General features: G+C 46.7%; 2 protein-coding genes across 2 annotated transcripts; both read left to right on the top strand.

Moving 5' to 3' along the window:
* The first annotated feature begins 8,138 nt into the window (after positions 1-8,138).
* On the top strand, positions 8,139-16,966 carry LOC120670685 (probable flavin-containing monooxygenase 1). The gene is made up of 2 exons (XM_039950839.1): positions 8,139-8,776; positions 16,636-16,966. The coding sequence occupies exons 1-2, from the start codon at positions 8,225-8,227 to the stop codon at positions 16,798-16,800; spliced, it is 717 nt and encodes a 238-aa protein (XP_039806773.1). The 5' UTR covers positions 8,139-8,224; the 3' UTR covers positions 16,801-16,966.
* Positions 16,793-18,232, top strand: LOC120670686 (probable flavin-containing monooxygenase 1). The gene is made up of 3 exons (XM_039950840.1): positions 16,793-16,854; positions 16,957-17,132; positions 17,266-18,232. Exons 1-3 carry the CDS (start codon positions 16,821-16,823, stop codon positions 17,995-17,997), a joined length of 942 nt encoding a protein of 313 aa, XP_039806774.1. The 5' UTR covers positions 16,793-16,820; the 3' UTR covers positions 17,998-18,232.
* Positions 18,233-23,681: the final 5,449 nt, after the last annotated feature.

Here is a 23,681-nt window from a genome sequence, read left to right as displayed (position 1 = left end):
GCTCAATTCATCTCCATATTATGCTCAGGCCAATGGACAGGCCGAGTCAAGTAACAAGATTTTGATCAAGCTTATTAAGAAGAAAATAGAAGAAAATCCTAAGAGATGGCATGAAGTGTTATCTGAAGCATTGTGGGCTCATCGTATATCTCATCATGGTGCTACCAAGGTTACTCCTTTTGAGCTTGTGTATGGTCAAGAGGCCGTTTTACCCGTTGAGGTAAATCTGGACGCTTATAGATTGGCTAAGCAAAATGATCTTTCTGCTGTAGATTATTATAATTTAATGATGGATAATATTGATGAGGTGACCAACAAGCGTATGAAGGCTTTAAAGGAGATTGAAAAGGACAAGCTTCGGGTTGCTAGAGCTTACAACAAGAAGGTAAAAGATAAATCTTTTCAGGTTTGGGATTTAGTTTGGAAGACAATATTACCTCTTGGGATGAAAGGCAATAAGTTTGGTAAGTGGTCGCCAAGTTGGGAGGGTCCATATAGAGTTGTTAAAGTTATTTTCGGGAATTCCTACATGAAGGAGACGCTGCAAGGAGATCGACTACCTAGAGCTATTAATGGGAAGTACTTGAAGAAATTCTACCCAAGCGTGTGGCAAGATGCATGAAGAAAGATGGCCGGTTTATGAAAATCATCCTTAGTAGTATTTTTTAGGCCCTAGTATTGTATAGAATACTTTTGTTCTGCTTTTTAGCTTGTAAACTCACTAAAAAGCAGGGGGCATATGTTGACAGCCAAATTTGGCACCTGCCGAGGCCGACTGGTCTGACCGGTCGGGTCGACCGGTTAGACCGGTCTGGTCTGTACAGTCCGAGTAGAATTAGGTTTTTTGTAAAGAGTCCTCATGTAATCCTACTCGTGAAGGGGTATGTCTTCCCCGGCCTATAAATATAAAGGCTAAGGCCGATTGAGGTAACACCCAATCGAATCAATACAAAGATCGCATTACTTTTTATCTCTCAAACCCTAGCCTTTTCCAGCCCTAGATTGCTTTCTTCCTTCATCTCGACGGTGTTTGAAGACGTTCTGAGTGGCCTGCCGACCTCAGAGCAACCCTACGTTCATGAGCTCCGACGGGGTCCCTCCTGAGCTCCCTGTTCTAGGTTTCTGGCGACGCCCTGCTTGCACCGGTCAGACTGGTCGGCGGCACCAGTCAGACCGGCCATCCCAAGGTTTCGCGGGTGTTGATCGTTTTGACGATCGTCCGCGCGTTCTAGCGCATTCGAGTGTGTTGGCGCGATTCTGCGTCAACAGTGCGGACGGCGGTTCACCTGTGGCTGCCTCATCCGTACGTCCACTCTCCTCTCGATCTTGGATGCGGCGAGGGAAGCACCGCAGTGGCGGCGGCGGCTGCGTGGAGGGAAAAGGGGAGACCGGGGACTCCTGCTATCGGAGAGGAGACCACGGTAGCAGCTGTGCAGCACCGGGCCACCATCGGTATTCCGTCAAGTTTTGTGGCAGGGGGCTCTGATGTTTTTGGCCCACGCTGGGAACAGGAAAACGGTGCATGCAAGGGGTAGGCGAGTGGGTTGGGTTCACTTTGTTACGACATCCGTGGCCGAGGATGGCGCGACGTGGCTATAGTTGGCCATTTGGCCCCATGACCATGGGGGCTCGAGACCCGGCCCAATTTAGCCCGACCCGAGCACGACCCAGGCCCAGTTATTATTGGGCTTCGGGCGGCACGAGCCCGATACCCGGGCCGTGCTTGGGCCTCACTGCCGGCCCGTGGATGCGTCCAGGCACGGCCCGAAAATAGACAGCCCGATCGGCCCGATGGGTAGCACGATAGGCCTATTTAAATACTAGGTCATCCCATTATCAAATCCTATTTAAGTATTTTTGGACCGCCGTGCTGCCAGGCCAAACGGGCCGGCACGGCCTGATTAATTCACTTTCAGGCCGTGCCTGGACCGCCAGTTCAGCCCATGGGCAGGCACGGCCCGGCCCGTTAATAATTTTGTGCCTAAGCGGGCCATGCCTAAATGGGCCGTGCCTAAGTTTGGCCACCTATAGACGTGGCCGAGTCGCGTCGGCACACGCAACAGCGGCATCGGCGCCTGAAGGAAGCAAGCCGAATGTTCGGTTCCCCTCAGTAATAATGGGGTTTGTTTTTCCGCCTGTTCTGCTTGCGGGCTGCCTGCTTCGGTGGGGAGGTCTATTTGTCGCGCACATGTGGAAGACGTTGAGTCGCAAAAGAGGGTGCTCCGTCAATACAGTTGAGTCCGCGAGCACTATTTATCTTTTTCTTGAGCTCGCAATTGCGGTCAGACTTCAGCTGCGGGGGAGGAGGCAAAGGAAGGCGGAGGTGGTTCCGGCAGCGAAGGAAGACGAAGGCGATGGGGAGGCAGAGGAAGGTGGAGGCGGCGGTGGAGGTGGTAGGGGAGACGATGAAAGGCGGCAGTGGAGGAGGCAGAGGAAGGCGGAGGTGGCGGGGAGGCAGAGGAAGATAGAGGCGACGGAAGGGGGCGGAGGCGGCAGTGGAAATGAAGGCGGGCGGAGGTAGCATCGGAGACGAGGAAGACGGAGCACGATATCTGTGAGTGGCTGCCTTCTGCAGTTCTGCCATAGCAACGCATTTAATCGCGTGCGCTAAGAATAGACGTCCCCGGTCCGGCTGCGTCTGGTTCAGCTGGGGCTACTTGGCTAGCCGAAGAGGCGGAGCTCCCCATGCGGCACGGTGGAGCAGCTGCCCCACCTACCGCTGGAGTAGCACCACGCTATCTTCCTTCCTTCCGGCGAGCTGGCGAGCATGGAGTGTGGGCGGCGGCGTCCATCGTCTCCTCTGCTCCGTGAGGAGAGCAGCCAACCGAAAATGGGAGACAAGGCCCAATAAGCCCAATGAGACGGCTCAAGTGGAACTAGCTTTCTAGCTCCCCAAATCTCTAACCGTGTGTTTGGTTTGGGGTTGTGTGGGTTGGGTTGGTTCCAACCCTCATTTTGGGGATGACTCCAACCCTTGCCTTGTTTGGTTGCTGGGTTGGGTTCATCCCAGTTTCTTGTTTGGTTCGAGGACTGCATGGGGTTGGAGCCAACCCGTCACTTGTTTGGATGCATGGATTGGAATGAAACCTGAATGTTATCACCTTTGCAGTCCATTGGTGAGGTTACCCCTCTCAATATTATCAGCAATTTAACAGCCACACAATAACAGCAACACAATAATATTTGACAGCCACTTAATCAACACATATTAATATTTGATATGCTTGCACCATGCATCAAGGAACAGCACACACAATAATTTAACAGCCACATTAGAAATAGAAGTCTTAGGCCATATGCATAGGCACATTACATGCAATAGCATGTCATATGCTTGCATGATGCATGAAGTTCAAGCCTTTTACAATATATATCAAGTTCAAGGCCTCCACATAGCACGATACAAGCTTACTTAGACCACAAATATAAAGTTCTATGTGGTACTAACAAAAGAACCATCCCATGACTACAACTTACCCTTACTGCCCAGGTAGTTGTCAGCAATGTGCTTTGCAACCCAATTGAATTTATGCTCAAAAGGCAGGGAGTTGAGAGCTTTAGCTATGTGGGGATGTTCGACCAAGTAGGAATGGTAGAAGGATAAGTGAGTCGAATTGAAACTATCACTCATAGCCATCAAGTTGTCATACAAATCAGCCGGCACATCATTGTCAGGTTTCGCCGCTATCTTTATCGGCGGCTAGCTTGGTACTTCCCCATTTAATTGCAGCAACCAACGGATCTTGTTCAGACATGGCCCTCTTCTTGCCCTTGTTGGTCTTGTTAGGATTGGTGGTCTTGGTAGATGATGAAGTTGCCCCATTGTTGTATTGAGTTGCACACCTTAAAGTATGGATACCACCTTGTGTCTCCTTCTATTTTAGCTGGAGTGTCCAATGAAGGGGGCCTAATATAATCCTCTCGTAGCTCACCAATAGCATTAAGTACTTTGTTAAAATAACGACTGACCATTTCTCCAGATCTACCAAAATTGGTTCCAATTACTCTATTCCTAACATTGTCCCCCACAATATGTTGAAACATTGCCATTTGCTGCTCAACACACATATGAACGGTATCTTCAAGTAAAGCACGATCTCTAAACAACTTACAAAACCTAAAGAAACATGCTTTGTTCATTCTCAGCATGTCTACACAAGTTTTGTCATTCCTCCAGATTTTGTCATTGAGGTATTCCATTCTCTTCCTATCCCTTTCACATATTGGTGCATAAGTAATTTCTTCCCTTCTTTCAACTCGTTTTCTTTTCCTAGACCGAGCAACAATTGCCATCACACACAACAACCAATGTGCAGCATCAGCAAAAACAAATGCCTTGAGCCTCTTATCCATCTACATACAACAGAATAAAATTGTGACTACAAATGACCTAGCAAAAATACCATGTATGGTTTCCATGTACTAACACAAGATTCTTGAAATCAACCATCAATCCATAATCAATCTGCCATATACACACATGAAGTAAGGGGGGATGAATTTACCTTGAACGATGGAGCAAATCTTGGCTGGTGGGAGCAGCAGCTTGCGGAGGGAGGAGGCCTGGCGGGGCGCGGCCCTGGACGCGGCCGGCGGCGCGTGCCTGTGCAGGCGCGGCGCGGGCCTGGCAGGCGGCCGGCGGCGCGCGCCCGTGGAGGCGTAGTGTGGGCCTGGCAGGCGGCGGTGGACCGGGCAGTGGTGGAGGTCCGTGCGGCTGTGGAGGCGACCGGGCGGCGGTGGAGGCGACCGGGCGGCGGCGGTCTAGAGAGGGTGTGGTGATTTTTTTTCTGAACGATAGATGGGGTGCGGTAGAGATGGTGGGAGGAAGAAAAGGAAAGGCAGGGGTGACGGGAAGCAGCATGCGCGCGCTCAACCCGGCAGGAGCCGCTCCCGTCTGTCAGATTTCGGGTGTCCAACTCAACCCGCATCTACACGATATATTCCTCTTAGGTTGGCTCCAACCCTCCCCAACCCCCATCCAAACACCCCAAAAACGGGTCGAATCCAACCAGGTCGAACCCAGCACCCCAACCAAACACATGGTAACTCTCGATTTTCTCCCAATCTCCCCGCAGCCGCAGTCCTACTCAAATCCGCACCGCGCCTCCGGCTCCGACGGTCCAACCTCCGCAGCCTGCCACCGCACCACCCGCCCACTCCACTGGAGCATCATCGCGTGGAGGGAGCTGCAAGCGCCCCGCCCCCGTCCAGAGGCGCCCCGCCCACCCGGCCACCGAGCTGTGCAGCATCGCGGCGGACGGCTGCTCTAATGATGGAGGAGAGCGACACCAGCGAGCCGACGATAGGCACTAGCCACGATCGTGGGGAAGCCGGGGAGAAGCTAATGGAGGGCGAGAGGGAGGAGCAGGCCGAGGTCGTGGCCGTGGTGCAGGCGCCCCCAACACCAATAGTCATACCTCTTCTGTAATTGGAGAGAAACAATTGTATTTGTGATGCGCCCCATCTAAATCTTTATTCGAGCTCCGCCACTGGCTAGCCATAAGAGTGGGAGCTCCAGCCCAGCTATAAATGTCCAGCCGAACAAGATATTTTTTGTCAATCTCTATGTTAAACAACTAGATAATTTTATATACATATTATTTCAAAAATTAAACATACATTTTAATAATATTTTCATTACTATAACGAGTAAAGTATAGTATGTGCACATGTTCAAAGTTAATATAAGTTTAAGTAAAAATAGAATAAAACACAAGAATCTCCATCTGTACCTTGGGGCGTGACCAGGTGCTATGGAGACACCCGATTGAACCGTTGCCAACCGCGGAACAGACATGCTATTCAACTGGGTCGAACAATGTCGATGCAAGGTGTTTTCGCAGCACAATCCCACAAACGGTCATATAGAGAAGCAGTTGGGTGTTTTCTATGTGTGAAATGAGAGGAGAGGAGCTGGTTTATATAGATGTGGAGGTGCCGATGTTCTAATGAATTTAATGAGTTAATTACTGGTGCCATAGTTCGCCAGTAATTATCACTATTTTATATCTCAAAATAGCCATGTCTCGCTCTCAGAGCAGCGAGTGAGCGCGCACGTGTGGCTCGCCAATTCCCTCTTACCAGCTTCACACGTTGTGCACACTCCCTCTTACCAGCTTCACAAGTTGTGCACATATGGTACACCATTTATGTCATTATCCTCCTCTAATATCCATACGGGGCTAAATACATGATTCCCTAGCATTTATAAGTGGATTTTTAATTTCTTTTATTATGAATGAATAAAATGGGTCAAACCCATATCTCGTTCTCTAGCAACGAGAAGAAATTCTAAATAGTACCTATTTTTGCTAACTGTCGAATCAATTTGGACTACTAATAACTTAGCACAAACGCTTTTTATCCATTTTTTAAATAATATTGTTTAAATAGATAACCATAGAAATAATTGCTAAATAAAAAATTGCAAATCTAGGTGCCTTTCAGCCATTCCTGACGGGTCGATAGCCTACGTGGCGTCTAACGTGATGTTGTTGACCGCTTCCATCGCTGGCGATCGGTGCCAAGAGGACCTGGCCATCCATTAGCCAACAGGTGCTCTTCGGGTCGATTGGCCAATTAGGCCACGCGTGCTGACGCCTATGTCGGCCCAAAGAGGTCTGTCGGCTATTGAACAGCCAACAGGATCCGGAATACTTGACTTTATACTCTAGTAGCTTTGGCGGCTTCGGAGAAGGACTCGGACAGAGATGAGAAGGGAGTCCAATTACAATCGGCTACTACTGCTATGAAAATACCCGAATGTAGTAGACTACAAATGACAGACAGGGTTGTCACCACCTGTCGCCTACCACTGCGGTTTCATGGGGTGGAACACAACCCAAGGTAACTAATCAAGACTAGGCACCACGCCTAAACTATCGAGCTACTTACTCCTACCTCACGCTAAGATAAAGAGCACACACAAATAAGTAGAACTTGCTACTTATGACGTCAAGGGATCCCGCAAACTGAAAAGATAAGTACTCAAGTACTAGTAAAGTAAAGGAGAGAAAGCAATATTACCAACGAAAGAAGAGGAAATTACTCGAGTCGAAACTTCATTTCTCGGAGGTACAAAGTTGCAGAGGGGCCAACACTATGGCTTCTCTCCGGATTCTCACCTCGCCCCTCTCCCTATTTTCTAAAGATATGTAGGCAGCTATGCGTCATCTTGGACCTTGCTCCAATTCTCCATGTCTTACAAGTGAGGTGAGCGCTGCTATTTATAGTGCTTTGGGGTTGGTACGAAGCAAGTGCGTGCCTTTTACATAGGTATGGCTACGTAGGTATGGCGGTTGCTTGACTTCCACAGGAAAGATGGAGCAGAGAGGCTGAAATGTGGAGCCGGCCGGCCGGCCTTCCGATTCTCCGATTTTTTATCATACGCCTAATATTCTTTCTTGCAATGTTAGTTGCAGCAAACTCCAACTTGATTTGGTCCGATCAGTCGAAAATTGAGGCCGGCCGGCCTAAATGAGGCCGATCGGCCTGGGATTTTCTCCCCAGCCTCGCATCAACCACCATTGTGTGATGGATGATGTCGAGTTGCTCTTCCAAAGCGGTTTGCAGTCGGTTGGATGTTTCTTCATGCGAAAGGTGGGCCTTTTGATCCATGTGACCAGCTCATCCATCCCTCCACTTGTGTTAACTACCATCCAATTGTTGGCATTGATTTTGTTTGTGTTTGTTTGCAAGCAGGTGAAGGTCCAACCATGGATAATTAGGCCAACCTCGAGTGGCCACTTCGGGAGCCAAGTGGAGGGACATATGAGGCCAAAATTAGGGTAAGGAGTTTGATAGACGGTCTGCTGGAGTTACTCTTAGCAAAGGAGCCATAAGAGTTGTCTATTGTCAGAGAAAGTGTTGGATGGCAGGATCAGAGAGTGAGGCAAGGTTCATTGCTCATTTGTTTTTTACATTATTGAGTTATTGTTAGTTCAAGCCTTCAGGTTGATAGGTGTTCATAAACTTGGGAAGTATAAGAAAATACTTAGATTGGTTACATTCTATGGACGGTCAAAATTTATTCCCTCGTTCGACGTTCTCTTAACCACATTTCTTTTGTTGTTTATTACCTAAGCTGGTGATGTGTTTCGCTCCTACTCCCATCATTTACGGGATCAGAAGAAAACGTTAGCCAAAGTTCCTTATGATCGAGACGCTGTCGTAACAAGTCTCAACCACATATCCCTGGACACAGCTAGTGTACAAATACACATGCATGATGGCAGATGGAGCATCTATCAGCAGGAATGTTATCCCAGAAACACTAGACACACGAGTAGCAAGCAAAAAAATGGACGCAAGGAAGAAACGCGTGGCGATTGTCGGCGCCGGCCCGAGTGGCCTGGCGGCATGCAAGCACGCCCTCGCCAAGGGCTTCCGCCCCGTGGTCTTCGAGTCTGCCGCCGGCGTCGGCGGCGTGTGGAGGCGGACGCTCGCCTCCACGAGGCTGCAGACGCCGGCGTCCGCGTACCGGTTCTCCGACTTCCCGTGGCCGGCGCCGGCGGACGCCGCCTCGGCCGAGGGCCTCTTCCCGCGCCACGACCAGGTGCTGGAGTACCTGGACGCATACGCGCGGCGCTTCGGCGTCCTGGAGCGCGTCCGGTTCGGGTGCAAGGTGCTCGGCGCCAGCTACGTCGGCGCGACGGAGCGGGAGGTGGCCGCGTGGGAGCGGTGGTCCGGGAACGGCGAGGCGTTCGGCGACGGCACCGGCGAGTGGCATCTCACCGTGCGGCACGGCGACGGCGGCGGCGAGTCGGAGAGCACTCAGGTATGCTCCTTTAATCATTAGCGCACTTGTGGACTAGTGGTAGGGGCTGCGAGGCCGGGGGCAAGTAGGTCTGGTTTCGCTTGGACACATCGAACAAGTCAGCAGAGAATCTCGAATTCTGATAGCGTAGTCTGGTTAGGCTCCAAACCGTGATTTCACGTGATCGAGATTGAGAGTTTGCGTCCCAATGCAGGGAAACCTTTTGTCAAGTACATGTGCACATGGATTGGCCCAAGAATCGTGCTCAAGTGGTACTCTGGGAGCGTTCTTTTCACTGACGTCGTCTTTAAAATTATGCATTATCTAACGTGGTTGACTTCCATCTTTGTTACTTTTGGTATGTCTAATAATAAAAGCAATTTCGAAGGAAAATCATATGATTTTTATATGGCACGATTAAATCTTAATAACCTTCTAAACTATTTATTAGTTCAATGTACCCATAAACTATATCATTTGATCCAATTTATCCTTTAATACAATTTATCTTTTCCATGCATAAAAAAAGTTTTGAGTTAAAATTTTGCAGGATAATAGCAGACAGCATCACGTATTTTAGAAAATATGTCCAGAATTTTTCATCAATATTTTGATGGAGTATGATATTTAATAATAAATTAATCTTTATGTTATAGATTAAGGGAAAATAATGATGAAAAAAAATTGTAATATATTTTAAACATACATTGTGATGGTCACAACAACCTTGCAAAATCATAAATTGAGATTCCACTTTATGTAGATGTTGACACAAAATCGCGGCAACACACTCGAATGTGCTAGAACGCGCGGAAGATCGTCAAAATGATCAGAACCAGTGGAACCCTGGGCAAACCGGTCTGACCGGTTGCGCCGACCGGTCTGACCAGTCGGGGCAGAGAACCGTAATGAACCTAGGAACGTGAACTCGGGAGGGACCCTGTCGGAGCTCGCCCAGCTAAGGTTGCTCTGTGATCGGCAGACCACTCAGAACGCCTTCAAACGTCGTCAAGACGCAGGAAGAACAGCAATTAGGGTTTAGAAAAGGCTAGGATTTGAGAGAATAAAAAGTATATGTAAATTGATTTGATTTGATTGGAAATACCTCAATCGGCCTTAGAATTTATATTTATAGGCCGGGGAAGTCGTACCCCTTTCCAAGTCGGTTTACACAAGAATTTACAAAATAAAACGAAGCCTACTCGGCTAGAACTGGACAGACCGGTCTGACCGGTCGGCCCGACCGGTCCGACCGGTTGGCCTCTGGGCCTGCCAAATTTACCCGTCAACATATGTCCTCCTGCTTTTTGGTGAGTTTGACAAACCAAAAAACAAGAACTAACTGACATATATGTTTACACAGATTACATAGGCCCAAAAAATAAACTAAGAGCGATATCTAATACCAGCCATCTTCATCTTCATGTACTTTGCCATACGCTGGGGTAGAATCTCTTCAAGTACCTCCCATTGATAGCTCTTGGTAGACGCTCACCTTGCATCGTCTCCATCATATATGAATTCCCGGAGATAACTTTGATAATCTTGTACGGCCCTTCCCAACTTGGCGACCATTTGCCAAACTTTTTGCTTTTCATCCTAAGAGGCAAAATTGTGTTCCAAACCAGATCTCCAACCTAAAAAGATTTAATTTTTACTTTCTTGTTGTAAACTCTGGCCATCCGAAGTTTGTCTTTCTCAATTTCATTTAAATCCTTCATCTGTTTGTCAGTCACCTCATCAATGTTATCCATCATCAAATCATGGTAATCAACAGCGGAAAGGTCATTTTGCTTAGCCAACCTATAAGCGTCCAGATTCACCTCAACGGGTAAAAAGGCCTCTTGACCATACACAAGCTCAAAAGGAGTAAACTTAGTAGCACCATGTCGACATATACGATGAGCCCATAATGCTTCAGATAAAAGTTCATGCCACCTCTTAGGATTTTCTTCTATCTTTTTCTTAATAAACTTAATCAAAATCTTATTACTAGACTCGGCCTGCCCATTGGCCTGAGCATAGCATGGAGATGAATTGAGCAATTTAATCTTGTAAGATTCGGCAAAGACACGCACCTCCTTTGATATAAATGAAGAACCTTGATCTGTTGTCAAAGTTTGTGGAATGCCGAATCTATGAATAATATGCTCGGTAATAAACTCAATTACCTCTTTATGTGTCATATTCTTCAAAGGAACCACTTCGGTCCATTTAGTAAAATAATCCGTAGCAACTAATACGAAGCGATGCCTCTTTGAAGATGGAGGATTGATTTGCCCAATGATGTCCAACCCCCAACCTCGGCCATGATTTAATAATAGGATGCATCAACGTAGCAGGCACCAATTGCAAATCACTAAACCGTTCACATTCTTCACACCCTTTATAATACTTGAAACAATCGGACATCATGGTAGGCCAATAGAAACCGGCTCGTCTAAGCAACCACTTCATCTTGGGAGCCGATTGATGAGTACCACAAATGCCTTCATGAACCTGACCCATAGCAACTTTGGCCTGATCTTAGTTTAAACACTTGAGGAGCAAATCTTCGGCGGTTCGACGATAAAGCTCATCGTCAACCAAAGTATATTTGAAAGTCAAACGCCGAATATTTCTATCTGCACCACGACTAGGATCTCTTAAATAAGATATAAGAGGAATCCTCCGGTCCTGATCTTCGGCCTCGACGATTAAATTATCTTTCTTGGCTGAATTGGAAGCTTCAGCAGCGTCACCGGTCAGACCGGTCTCTGGACCGGTCAGACCGGTCTAGGCGGTCAGACCGGTGTCACTGACCGGTCGGACCGGTTGGTCCAGAACCAGAATCTCAGCTGTCGTTTGCATCGGCTTGCGAATGTTAAAATATTTTTTCGTAACATTATAGTCAGATGCTTGCTGAGCTAGAGTATTTGCCTTTCCATTCTCCTCCCTCGGAATATGTTTTATAATAAATTCATCGAAGGAATAAATAACATCAAAGCATTTATCAAGATATGCATTTAGAGAACTGCTATAGTATTGGCATACCTTGGATACTTGCTGCACCACCAGAAGAGAATCTCCAAAGGCTTCAACATGCCTTACACCCATGGATTGTAAGAATTCCAAGCCAAATAGAAGTGCTTCATACTCAACTTGATTATTTATGCACTCTTCTTCTAATCGGTTTGAAAACTCGAAAACAGCACCATTCGGGGAAATAAGAATAACACCAATCCATTGACCATCAACACAAACCAATCCATCAAAGTACAATTTCCATGGTGTGCAAATAATATAACCGACTTCTAGAACATGCTTGTTATTAATCCGATACTCAACAATAAAATCCGATACAATCTGGCCTCTCATAGATTTTAAAGGTTCACAAGCCAAATCATATTCAACCAAAGAATAAGCCCACTTGCCGATTCTACCACTCAAAACCGGCTTTTTCAACATATGTTTGATCACTTAGGTTTGACATACCACTATGCAAGTACTAGATAGTAGATAATACCTCAACTTGGTACAAGCATAATAGAGAGAAACATAACTTTTCAATGAATGTATACCTTGTCTCCACATCAATAAGTCATCGGCTTAAATATGTAATAATATACTCCTTTCCTTCAGTCTTTTGAGTCAAAACAGCATCAATAACCTTGTCTTCAGCAGCCACATAAAGTCTGAAAGGTACTCCTCTCCTAGGTGCCTTGAGTACGGGTGGTGAAGACAAATAAATCTTAATCTTATCAAATGTTTTTTGCTATTTTGCCCTCCAAGCAAATTCGGTCTCATCTTTTAACTGAAGAATAGGAGTAAAAGCATCGATCTTCCCGGACAAGTTGGATATGAATATTCTCAAGAAATTTACCTTGCCCAAGAACTTCTGCAAGTCCTTCTTGCATGTAGGAGCTTCAACCTTCTTCATGGCTTCAATTCTTTTAGGATCAACCTCTATTCCCTTCTCATGAATAATGAAGCCAAGAAACTTCCCAGCCGATACACCAAAAGCACATTTGAGTGGATTCATCTTCAAACCGTACCGGCGCATTCTCTCAAGAGCAAGTCTCAAATAGGCTAAATGATGATCCAAGCCAGCCGATTTAATGACAATATCATTAATGTACACTTCCAAGATGACACCAAGCAAATCACGGAAGATTAAATTCATAGCTCTTTGATAAGTTGCACCCGCATTCTTCAAACCAAAAGTCATGACAACCCACTCAAATAAGCCGACAAATCCAGGACATCTAAAGGCCGTTTTAGACGTATCTTCTTCGGCCATAAATATTTAATTGTAACCGGCGTTACCATCAAGAAAGCTAATAACACGATGTCTGGAAGCCTTATTAATCAACATATCGGCTATGGGCATAGGATATTCATTCTTGGGAGTAGCTTTATTAAGATCTCTAAAATCAATGCACACTCTAATTTTCTCGAATCCTTTTTTTCAACAGGCACAGTATTAGAGATCCAATCAGCATAACGACAAGATCGAATAAATCCAGCAACAAGTAAATGATTAATCTCAGCTTTATTTCGGTCATACATAACGGGGTTGAAAGGCCTAGCTGGTTGCTTATAAGGTCTAAAACCGGCTTTGATCGATAAACGATGCTCAACGAGATCACGACTCAAACCAGGCATTTCATGATACTCCCAAGCAAAGCAATCAATATATTCTTTCAATAAATTAATCAAATCGGTTTTATACTCAACTGATAGATTTTTGTTTACAAACGTCGGCCTAGGAATAGTTCCATCACCAATGTCTACCTTTTCTAAAGGATCGGCCGATGTAAACCCTTGGCCTAGCTTGTCCAGATCATCAAAATCTTCAATGGCTTCACACATATCGTTCGTACGCGGCCGATATTGATCTAGCCTCTGCTGCAGCCATTCTGAGTTGGACCGGTCTGACCGGTCGGGGGGTCCGGTCTGACCGGTCGGCTCTGTGCGCCGAACTGGGTTAGACCGGTCTGACCGGTCGGTGCAGGCGGTCTGACCGGCCGCTTCTGGAATCCCTACTGAACTCATTTGATTTACATTAAACGATTTAGCCGATTGTCCATCAGCTTTAGTACAGCAGAAACAAAACCATCCTTAGTGCAACTGATCAAATCATAATCGGACGGATCCATGCCCGATAAACATTTAACGTTGTCATGTGCACTAATAGAATCAGAATCGGCCAAAGCAACAAAAGATGAAGTGTCTCCATGGACTACCTCAACCTCATCGCCGATCCCTTGAACAAGAAACTGATGCAAGGTAGAGGGAATGCACTGATTTGCATGAATCCAATCCCTCCTAAGGATCAAGTTGTAATTACCTTCCACCTCTGAGATGAAGAAAGTTGTAACAAGTGTCTTACTCCCAATGGTAAGCTCCATGGAAGCAACTCCTTTGGCGCTAATGGGCTCATTCCCACCAACGCCACTGACCATCATGTTCGTCTTGATCAAATCCTCGTCTTAGCCACCAAGCTTCTTGTACAATGAGTAGTGCATAAGATTTACAACGGCCCCACCATCCACTAGCATGCGAGTCACCGGCTTCCCGTTAATGTGTCCCCTCATGTAAAGAGCCTTTAGATGATTATCCTTCTCGCTCGGCTTCTGGAACACAGCTTCATGGGGCCCAAACTGAAGATGACCCATATCCTCCTCCGGAACTACAAAGTAATCCAAAGACAAATGCACAACATTGATCTCCAAGTTTGTGTGCTCTGGAGATGCTTCATAATCCACCAATTCCTCATCCTCTGACGCTAGAGGAACTGCTGGTGCTTCATCAACAGAAGGAACCGAAACGGGCGCCACTAATTCGGTCGCTGGCTCTACACTGGGTTCAACCGGTCTGACCGGTTGGTCCGAACGGTCTGACTGGTTTGGCTGACCGATCGGACCGGTCGGCTGCGATGGTCTGACCGATCCTGCTGGCTGATCAGCCATCTTGATCTGCCAATCCTTGCCTTGAGGGATCATGGGTCTATACTTGTTGAAGTGCTCATCCCTCATCTTCTCTGCCTCCTGTTCCTTCTTCTCCTTGTTACGAAGGCACTGCAGCTTCCTCTTTTGTGTATGAGTCAAACCTGAAGGGCACCACCTTGGTTGGTGATACTTGTCTACTGCGTTCTTGCTAATACCGGCCTCATGATCATTAGCCATGACCAGCTTTTGAACAGGAACATCAACCGATTTCTCAAAGTCCATCGGTTCTTTGCACGCATCCTTTATGGGCACTTTGATTTCGCCGATTTGAACAATAGCTTCGGCTTTAAGCTTCTCTAGGTCAACAACAGGCTTCTGCTCCTCCTTCTTCTCCTTACGCAGTACTCGAACCTCGGAACAAGAACTTAGCTTAGCCTCTGATGAGACTGGTCTGACCGGTCAATAGGGACCCGTCTGACGACCCGATTGGCGTGGCCCCAATCGGTCATGCACGGGCACCCTGGAGCTTTCCCCTTGATAATGCGGAGGATACAGCATTGGGAAACACTGCATCCAAATCCCCTCATGTTCCCACGCCGGATTTGAAGCATTTGATGCCGGCGGTACCCATGGCATGGTGGCATACATCTTCTGGGGAGGATACAATGTAACAACATCATCTCTGCGCCTATTCTATTCCCTCCTTGGGGACACTGGACGATCTTGGCACGGCGGTGATCGTGGTCTCTTTTTTAGCGGCCGATCCTTTTGAACGGCTTTTGTGTACTTGTTCAACAATTGGTTAAAGGTGCGCTTCTGATTAGCAGTCCTCCCCTGCACCTTAACCTCGTTGGTCTTCCAAGTACCCATTTCCGGACGTTTCGGCTTGAAAGTCTGGGGACGGTCACCAGACCGGTCTGATCGGTTAGAGGGACCGGTCTGATCGGTCGGAGACACCGGTCTAACCGGTCATGCATGAGCAACAGACTGATTTTCTGGTGGAGAGCTTCTTTGCCCCCCGAGCCTTGGATTTCTGATGGTGATCTTTAGAGTGTCTTTTCCATCATCAGTTTTCTCCTTGATAACCTCTCTGGCTAGAATCTTATCATTTGCATTCATCGGCCTTGGATCACCAATGACAACATTCTTCCCCTTAGCTCCTTCAGCTTGATCCGGCCGAATGAGCACATTTGGATTGTTCAATTCTAGTGTATGAATAGGGAAAGGAGCTTTGTCAATTTGCATCTCAGAAAGTACCAATCGTCCTTCATTAATGGCCGATTATACCAGTCGACGAAAAACATTACAATTATTAGTCACATGAGATGTAGAGTTGTGCCACTTACAATATGCATGTCGTTTAAGCTCCTCGGGCGAAGGTATAGCATGTGACAATCGGATGTTGTCATTTTTAAGCAATTTATCAAAAATCCGATCTCACTTAGATACATCAAAAGTAAATTTCAGCTCCTCCTGCCGATTCTTTTGAATCGGATTGAGAAACGGAACTGAACCGGGTTTGGCTTTTGATGGCCAAATAAACTCAGCGGCGTACACCTCTTTGCTCTCATCATCCGAACTATCCGAATCATGATCGAGAATATGAGTATTGGACCGATGAGGCTTGTAAGTGTCTTTGGCATTTTTAAGCTTAAACTCCAAACCGATGACTTTAATTTACAAGTAATTCACCGTATGATATTCAAAGCCCTCGAGTTTTTTCTTTCAAATAAGAACACAAGCCATTAAACGCCAAATCTGCCAAATCTTTTTTGGAAATTGTCAAACTAAAACACCAATTGTTAATTTCTTTAAATCTCTTAAAATAATCAGAAACAAGCTCATCACAGCCTTACTTAATCGATGACAAATTCAACAATTTTGTTTTGGTTTCCCCATTAAAAAAGTGATCATGAAACTTATGCTCCAATTATCTCTAATTGTGAATAGAATTCGGAGCGAGCGACGAAAACCAAGCTGTCCCCAAGCTCCCCACATTTCCCCACGGCAGAGGCCCCGATGCGTTCCGCGGGCGGGTGCTCCACTCCATGGAGTACTCGAGCATGGCGCACGAGGACGCCGCCGAGCTGGTCCGGGGCAAGCGCGTCGCCGTAGTTGGCGCCGGCAAGTCGGCCATGGACACCGTCGCGCAGTGCGCCGAGGCCAACGGTGAGATCGTCGAACGGCGGCAGGCAAGCTAGCCTGGTTCCACATTTGTGTGCAAAGAAACCACATCATCATCAGAACATATCTGTGCATTGGAGTTGACAGGTTGCAGGTACCCGTGCACAATGGTCTACAGAAGCGCCCACTGGATGGTGGATCCCAAAGTTGCTCGGCATGTGAAATTCTTTACTTTCACCTCGTGCCGGTGGACGGAGCTGATGGTTCAAAAGCCCGGCGAAGGGTTCCTTCTGAGCCTTCTCGCCACGATGCTGAGTCCACTGGTAACACCTGCTCGATCTTGCTCTGAACCATCTTGTTCTCGTCATTGTTGTGGGAGCAATGAACAATGTAAAAACTGAAAGCATGATTAGACTGGCTTGATAACTCGTCTCCATTCAACTGTTGTCCTTGCAGAGATGGGTGGCATCGAAGGTGACGGAGGCCTACTACAAGAGGAGCATCCCGATGCGGGAGCACGGGATGGTGCCGGACTGCGGCTTCGAGCAGGCGAGCCTGGGCTGGCGGCTGGGCATACTCCCGGAGGGGTTCTACGACAGGGTGGACGAAGGCGGCGTCGAGCTCCGGAGGTGCGGCTCGGTCGGCTTCTGCGCCGACGGCCTCGTGCTGGACGCCGGCGGCGAGGGCGAGCGCGTCGTCGGCGCCGACGTGGTCATCCTCTGCACGGGCTTCGACATCGACCGCCCGCTGCGGGACGTGTTCGCGTCGCCCTGGTTCAGCGAGATGGTCGCCTCGGGCGACGACGGCGGCGGCGCGGTGCTCCCGCTGTACCGGCACTGCGTGCACCCGCGGATCCCGCAGATGGCCGTGGTCGGGTACGCGGAGAGCGGCTCCAGCATCTACCCCTACGAGATGATGGCCAACTGGGTGGCGCACCTGCTCGACGGCGCCGTCCGGCTGCCGGGCGTCCGCGACATGGAGCGCGGCGTCGCGGAGTGGGCGCGGTGGGGACGGTGGGCGCAGCGGAGCTGCGGGGGCTTCTTCCTCAAGTCGTGCGTCGCCTCCGTCACGACGTGGTACCACGACCAGCTGTGCCGGGACATGGGCTACAGCCCCAGGAGGAAGGACGGGCTCCTCGCCGAGTGGCTGCAGCCATACGGGCCGACGGACTACGCCGGCATCCAGTGAGGAAAGCTAGCGGAGATACAGAGCTCGAGATGGCCACGGCGGCCCAGTAATCGATCAGGGCAGTTGAAGTCGGTAATTTTTGCTCGGCGCGATCTTTCTTGCGCGAGTAACATGCATTTGATTCTAGAGAGATTCAATCTTTGATCATGCAAATATAGCAGTGAATTGATTTGATTCACACTGAGTGACATTGCATTCATCTTCGATCATGCAGAAATGGCAGTGATTTGATTCAGAACGAGTTGCATTGCATGTTTAATTTCTTCAGTTTATAACTTGCATAATCTAGCTTCATTTGTGTGTGTGTGTGGGGGGGGGGGGGGGGGGTTAATCAGCTGAGACCCAGAGTAGATTACTGATCGAACTTTAGGGGCAAAAAAATCCTTGCTGATGCGACAGGCTGGGCCGCCAAACTACTCATTTGGTTGTGGGCTCGTGTTGTTTAATCCAATTGGGCCCACTAACTCCTAGACTATATACTGTGTGCCGCCGGCTGCAGAAGATTTCATTGACAATTGAGTTGCATGAAACGTGAGTTTTATTATAACGGCAATTTCCTCATATATAGTATTACTTTGGTTGATTCGTCTTCACCGTGGGTCCGTGGATCATTATTCGCTGCCTCCCTGGTAAATGAGAAGCTAAAATGAAAGGCTAGTTTGAATCTCCATTAAATTATTTTTTTGTTGTAAAGGCAGAACTTTTCATACATATCATTCAGTTGTTTTGAACTTTTAGTTTACATAAACTGTCATATTCTTAGAGCATGGTTAATAATTTCTCCCACTACCGGCGGTAAGCTTTTGCCATGTCACATAAAGTAACATCACATATAGTAAGCTGGCTCAGTTGTATAGAATACTTTAATATATAGTGTTCGTATGTGCATATTATCAACTAGGATTCATAGTACGCTACAACTCTGTAGCCATCTCATCATACAATAAAATTAAGTGTGGCCGGCGCACGGGATCCAGCGGGAAGGTGGGTGGAGGATTCCCTCACCCGTGTCAGACTGCATGCAACGCTTTTCTTTGGTTCATGTGTTTTAGCCCGGCGAAGTGTCATGCACCCGTCCAATTCTCTCTCTCTCCATTTCTCTTTCTGCCACATTGGATTTTAATGACATAGACAAGCTCTCAACCAGAGACTAGGCACTATAATACTTGGTCTTATAGAAATATCATTCTAAAAATTGCACCGTAGGGGGATATAAGTGCTGGCTTAGGATTTATTGTATTTCAAGGGAGATCGGGCCAAGTGCTGAGTTGCGTGCCATCAAATCTCTGTCGTCCTCTCGTACGTAGCTAGTGACAGGGGATCGATTGAACGATTAATAGTACATCGGTAATAGTAGCATGGGCCACAATGACACGGACTAGAACTTTGTGAGGTGTTCCCCAGCTGCACGCTTTGCATAAAAAGCGTGCGAGGCTGAGAATTTCGTGCAAGCTTCATCTCGCAAATAACAATAAATAATCAAGATGGAGACTCGGGGGCAAATTCCCTTCCCAACTTCCTTGCAACAACCTATCGCTCACCGGAGGCGTAAGCATAAACTTAACTAGATGATTCCTCGTGTTGCTGCGAGATTTGAGATAGATTTTGCGAATGGGCCTACAACCGATTGGTCGGCAGCGCCTTAGTAGTGCCCTCTCCTCGTCCTCAGGTCCCCGGTTCGATCCCAGTGAGCACGATTTTCGGTGGATTTTCCAGGATTTTCTGGTAGCCTTCAACACATACTTGAAACTGATGTCCAAGTCCATCTCTTCAAGGCAGGCGTGTGGGTGTGAGTATAAGGTGTAGGTCTTAGCTTGCGCATAGGTGGTGTGTGTGGAGTGTGTGAGTGTGGTGTGCGTGGGTCTATGTGTAAGTTTAGATACTACAACTTGTATTTGAGTAAGGCCAGTCAAAAAAATTGAGAGAGATTTTTGATAAACTTTGAAAAAATCAATATTTTTTTAAATAAAATGCTAGCGGCCCTTAGGAATTAGATGCAGTTAATTTAGTGTTTTCAAAATGGCGCCCGGAGCGTTAAATGTGTGTTCGTGGTGCAGTAGCGGCCATCCATGGTCCACTTCGCGAGTTGTACTAGTCTTTAGTGTAAGTGTGCTTTGTAAATTTCTAATAATTGTACGTATTCTAGAGCATCAAGTATTTGATATGATAGAACCTCGTGAATGCAGAAGATAGCCAACTACAGTGGGCATAACCGATACCTGAAAACCAAACCAAAATACCCGATAATCGAATTGAAATAACCGAAGTCGAAGAATTCGGTTACTAGTTCGGTTCTTGGTTTTAATTAAGCAAAATAAATTCGGTTTATTCGGTTCTGGGTCTCGGTAACCAAAATACCCAAAATAGAGGCCCAGTAGCAGAAAAAATCAGCCAGCCCAATAACCTCCACCTCAGACCCGAGTAACCCTAGTCTTATCCTACCCCACCGCTCTGCACCCACTCAAACACTCTATCAAACCCTATCCTTTTCCTAACCCCCAGCCCCCACCGACGCCCGCACCCCTCCCTCCCACCTGGCCACTGCATGTCGTCCGCTTGCACCACTCCGCCTGGCTACGGCCCACCGCACGCCTGCACCCTCCTTCCACTAACTCAGCGGCCGCCCTCTAGGATCGGCGCCAGGCCTGCTCCTCCCGGGCCTTAGGCCTCCTCCAACGGGTTAGCTTAGAGCTAGCTTTGAATGACGTGGTGGAGAGAGAAATTGCAATATTCCTTTCGCTAGCGTCAATTCCGTCGCCTGGCGAGAGTCCTCTCCCCCTCTCACACACACGCATTCCGAAACACTGCTGCTCATGTGCGGCTGGCGACTTCGCCAGTACTAGCTGCAAGCACTGGAGGAGGCCTTAGGTGGTCGGAGCCCCCAGGCCCCAACGACCAGCCTCCTTGCGGATGGCGGGAGCCCCAACGACCAGCGGCTGCGTGTGGAGGCCACCGCCCAAGCAAGTGCACAGGAGGCACGCCCACCTTCGGTTCACCTCACCTCACCTCACCTCACCTCACCTATTCCTCACCGCTATAAAAAATATTTTTAGGGGTGGGTGTCATACCCACTACTAGTTTTTTCTGCTAAAAATGCTATTTTTAGGAGCGAGTAATGCACTCGTCCCTAAAAATGATTTTAGGGGCGGGTCACGCCATGACCCATTGCTACAAATCGATTTGTAGCAACTGGTCATGGCGTGACCCGTCCCTAGAAATCAAATTTTAGGCGCGGGTCATGACATGACCCGTTGCTACAAATCCATGTCCACAAAATAAAAGAATTCAAAACAAATCAAAACAGAAACAGCCACCACCTCAAGCTTCGCGCGCACCTTCATTACCACCACACCACACAACCACTTGTGACTCAAAGGGCATGGTATTCTTTTATATTTACTTTGAAGTTGATTTGTAGAACGGATAACGCCACCCTAATAATCATTTTTATATAAATATCCAATTTATTAGATCGTTCAATTCATTACAAATAGCAAAAACACTTTTAAAAGTATGAAATTTTTACTAAAAACTTATTGCGACCTGTATAATTTAGGAAAAATACCAAAATCTAATTTGAGTTCAAGGTGTGGAAACCACAATGAATAGTTCTCACACTAACTTATCTCATACAACTCAAAACTCAATTTGTGGTTTCCACACTCATAATCATTTTATACTTTTAAATGTGCTTTTAATAATTTTTTCTAGTTCTACAGATCACAATAGGCTTATGGTAAAATTTTCACTTTTTTGATGTGTCTTGCTATTTTTTTTGAATTAAACGAACTTCTGACATAAATTTGAAAATCATTTGTAGGGGCGGGTGAGGGAGTGACCCGCCCCTAAAAATGTATTTTCAGGGGCAGGTCGATTGCTACAGTAACTCTGTTCAATTTGTAGCAACGGATCAAATTTGGACCCGTCCCTAGAAAAAACCAAGACGCTCATACAAATCGTTTTTGTAGCCGTGCCTCTTCGCGCGAGGCAAGCTGAGGCACAGTTCATGTGTTCATCTCTCGATTTGTGATCTGTGTTGAGTCGATCTGTGTTGGATGGATCTGTGGTGAGTCGATTTCTGTTGGATGGATCTGTGTTCAATTGATGTTGAATTCTTGATGCATGTTGCTTCATTTTGATGTATATATGATTGAATATGTTGATTTTGTTTATGATTCATGGGGTAGTCAATTAGTTCGATCATAACCGAAACCGAACCCGAAATTGCTCGGTTCCTAATTTTCTTAGGAACCGATACATTCCTATTTTGTGGTAACCAAATTTACTCCAAAAACCAAAGAACCGATCAGTTCGGTTCGGTTAGACCGAACGTCGAGGCTGAACTACAGTACTACTAGGATTCAGGTAGTTCCTCCATCACAAATTATTAATTGTTTTAGTTTATCTAAATACATAGATTTTGCTATCCATCTAGATATAATATAAATATAAATATATATATATATACACACATATACCTAGAAAAGCTAAAATGACTAATAATAATTTCAGAGGGAGCAGCTAGGAACATAACGTAGAACTACCTGCTCCTGCTGTTCTGCCTAGAGCCATACCAACATAACGGATGCTCTTTGATTTGTCCCTGCTGCTTCATCTTTTGGACGGAACCCCTCATCCCCACGTGCATTCTTTCTTCTCGTTCTCGACACGGCTAAAAAAAAGAGCACTCACTGCTGCTGACCGCGAAGCCATGAAACGGCCGCGCGGGCCTCCGTTACGCTTTGCGCCGAATCCTTCGCCCGCACGGTATCCTGGTCCACCTCAGCACCACGGCCTTGGCCTATCCGATCGCTTGTGCATAAATAAAGCGAAACTGGCCTTGGTTCGCTTCGCACCCCGACAAGGTCTATTGTCGGATAAGAACCCCTGTTTACTTGGGAAGGTCTTCCTCTTCATTTCTAATAATAAGAACGTATTTTCTCTAGAAAGGATGGCCTTTGATTATGTAAACAAGAGAAGATATTCGTTCTGTTTGGCTGGCTGTGGCTGACGGCTGATGCTGATTCGTTATGAGAAATAAGTACTACTGGCTAGTTGGCTGACAAGCCAGCCGAACAGAGTGATTACCATTTTCATTGAGAAAGATGCTAGCTAATACGGCATCATGTGCCTTTATCTGTAGAACTGTCTCTTTGGTTGTACGCTAATCTAGGTCGAATTGGCATGCGATTCCGACGTAAACTTATTTTTATGTGGTAACCCAAGAGCTGAATTAAAACATCCAAAATCCAATTTTAAGATTCCACTACCAAATTGTAGAAAGAAAGGGTCGAATGTATGACTCATTTTATGCACCCAACAATAATTTATCATTAAATTATAACTTTACCTATTTCTAAACCACCCTACGTTACTATCAGGATTTTTCAATTTCGTCCAACAAGTATCTAGACCCAAAAGGTATAGAATGAGAATCAATATTGTAATCTAAAACGGCTTGAATACAATGACAAAACCGATTTGAATATAATCAAAAAGTGAAAATATGAGTAAAAGAAAATCCAATGTAGAAAAAAAAAGTTCAGCCGCTATGCGCCCATGCGATCTTTTCCTACTCGCGCTGGCTGTCATAGTATTCCCAATGTATAGAATGTTTGATCGTGACAACGTATAAATATATTTGCTAGTAGTACTACTTAGTAAAATTTACCAAAATGTTCTCC

This window comes from Panicum virgatum, chromosome 4N (assembly GCF_016808335.1).
Source record: "Panicum virgatum strain AP13 chromosome 4N, P.virgatum_v5, whole genome shotgun sequence".
Classification (NCBI taxonomy): domain Eukaryota; kingdom Viridiplantae; phylum Streptophyta; class Magnoliopsida; order Poales; family Poaceae; genus Panicum; species Panicum virgatum.
The sequence above is the reverse complement of the archived record's forward strand: the minus strand, read 5'-3'. Positions and strand labels throughout refer to the sequence as shown.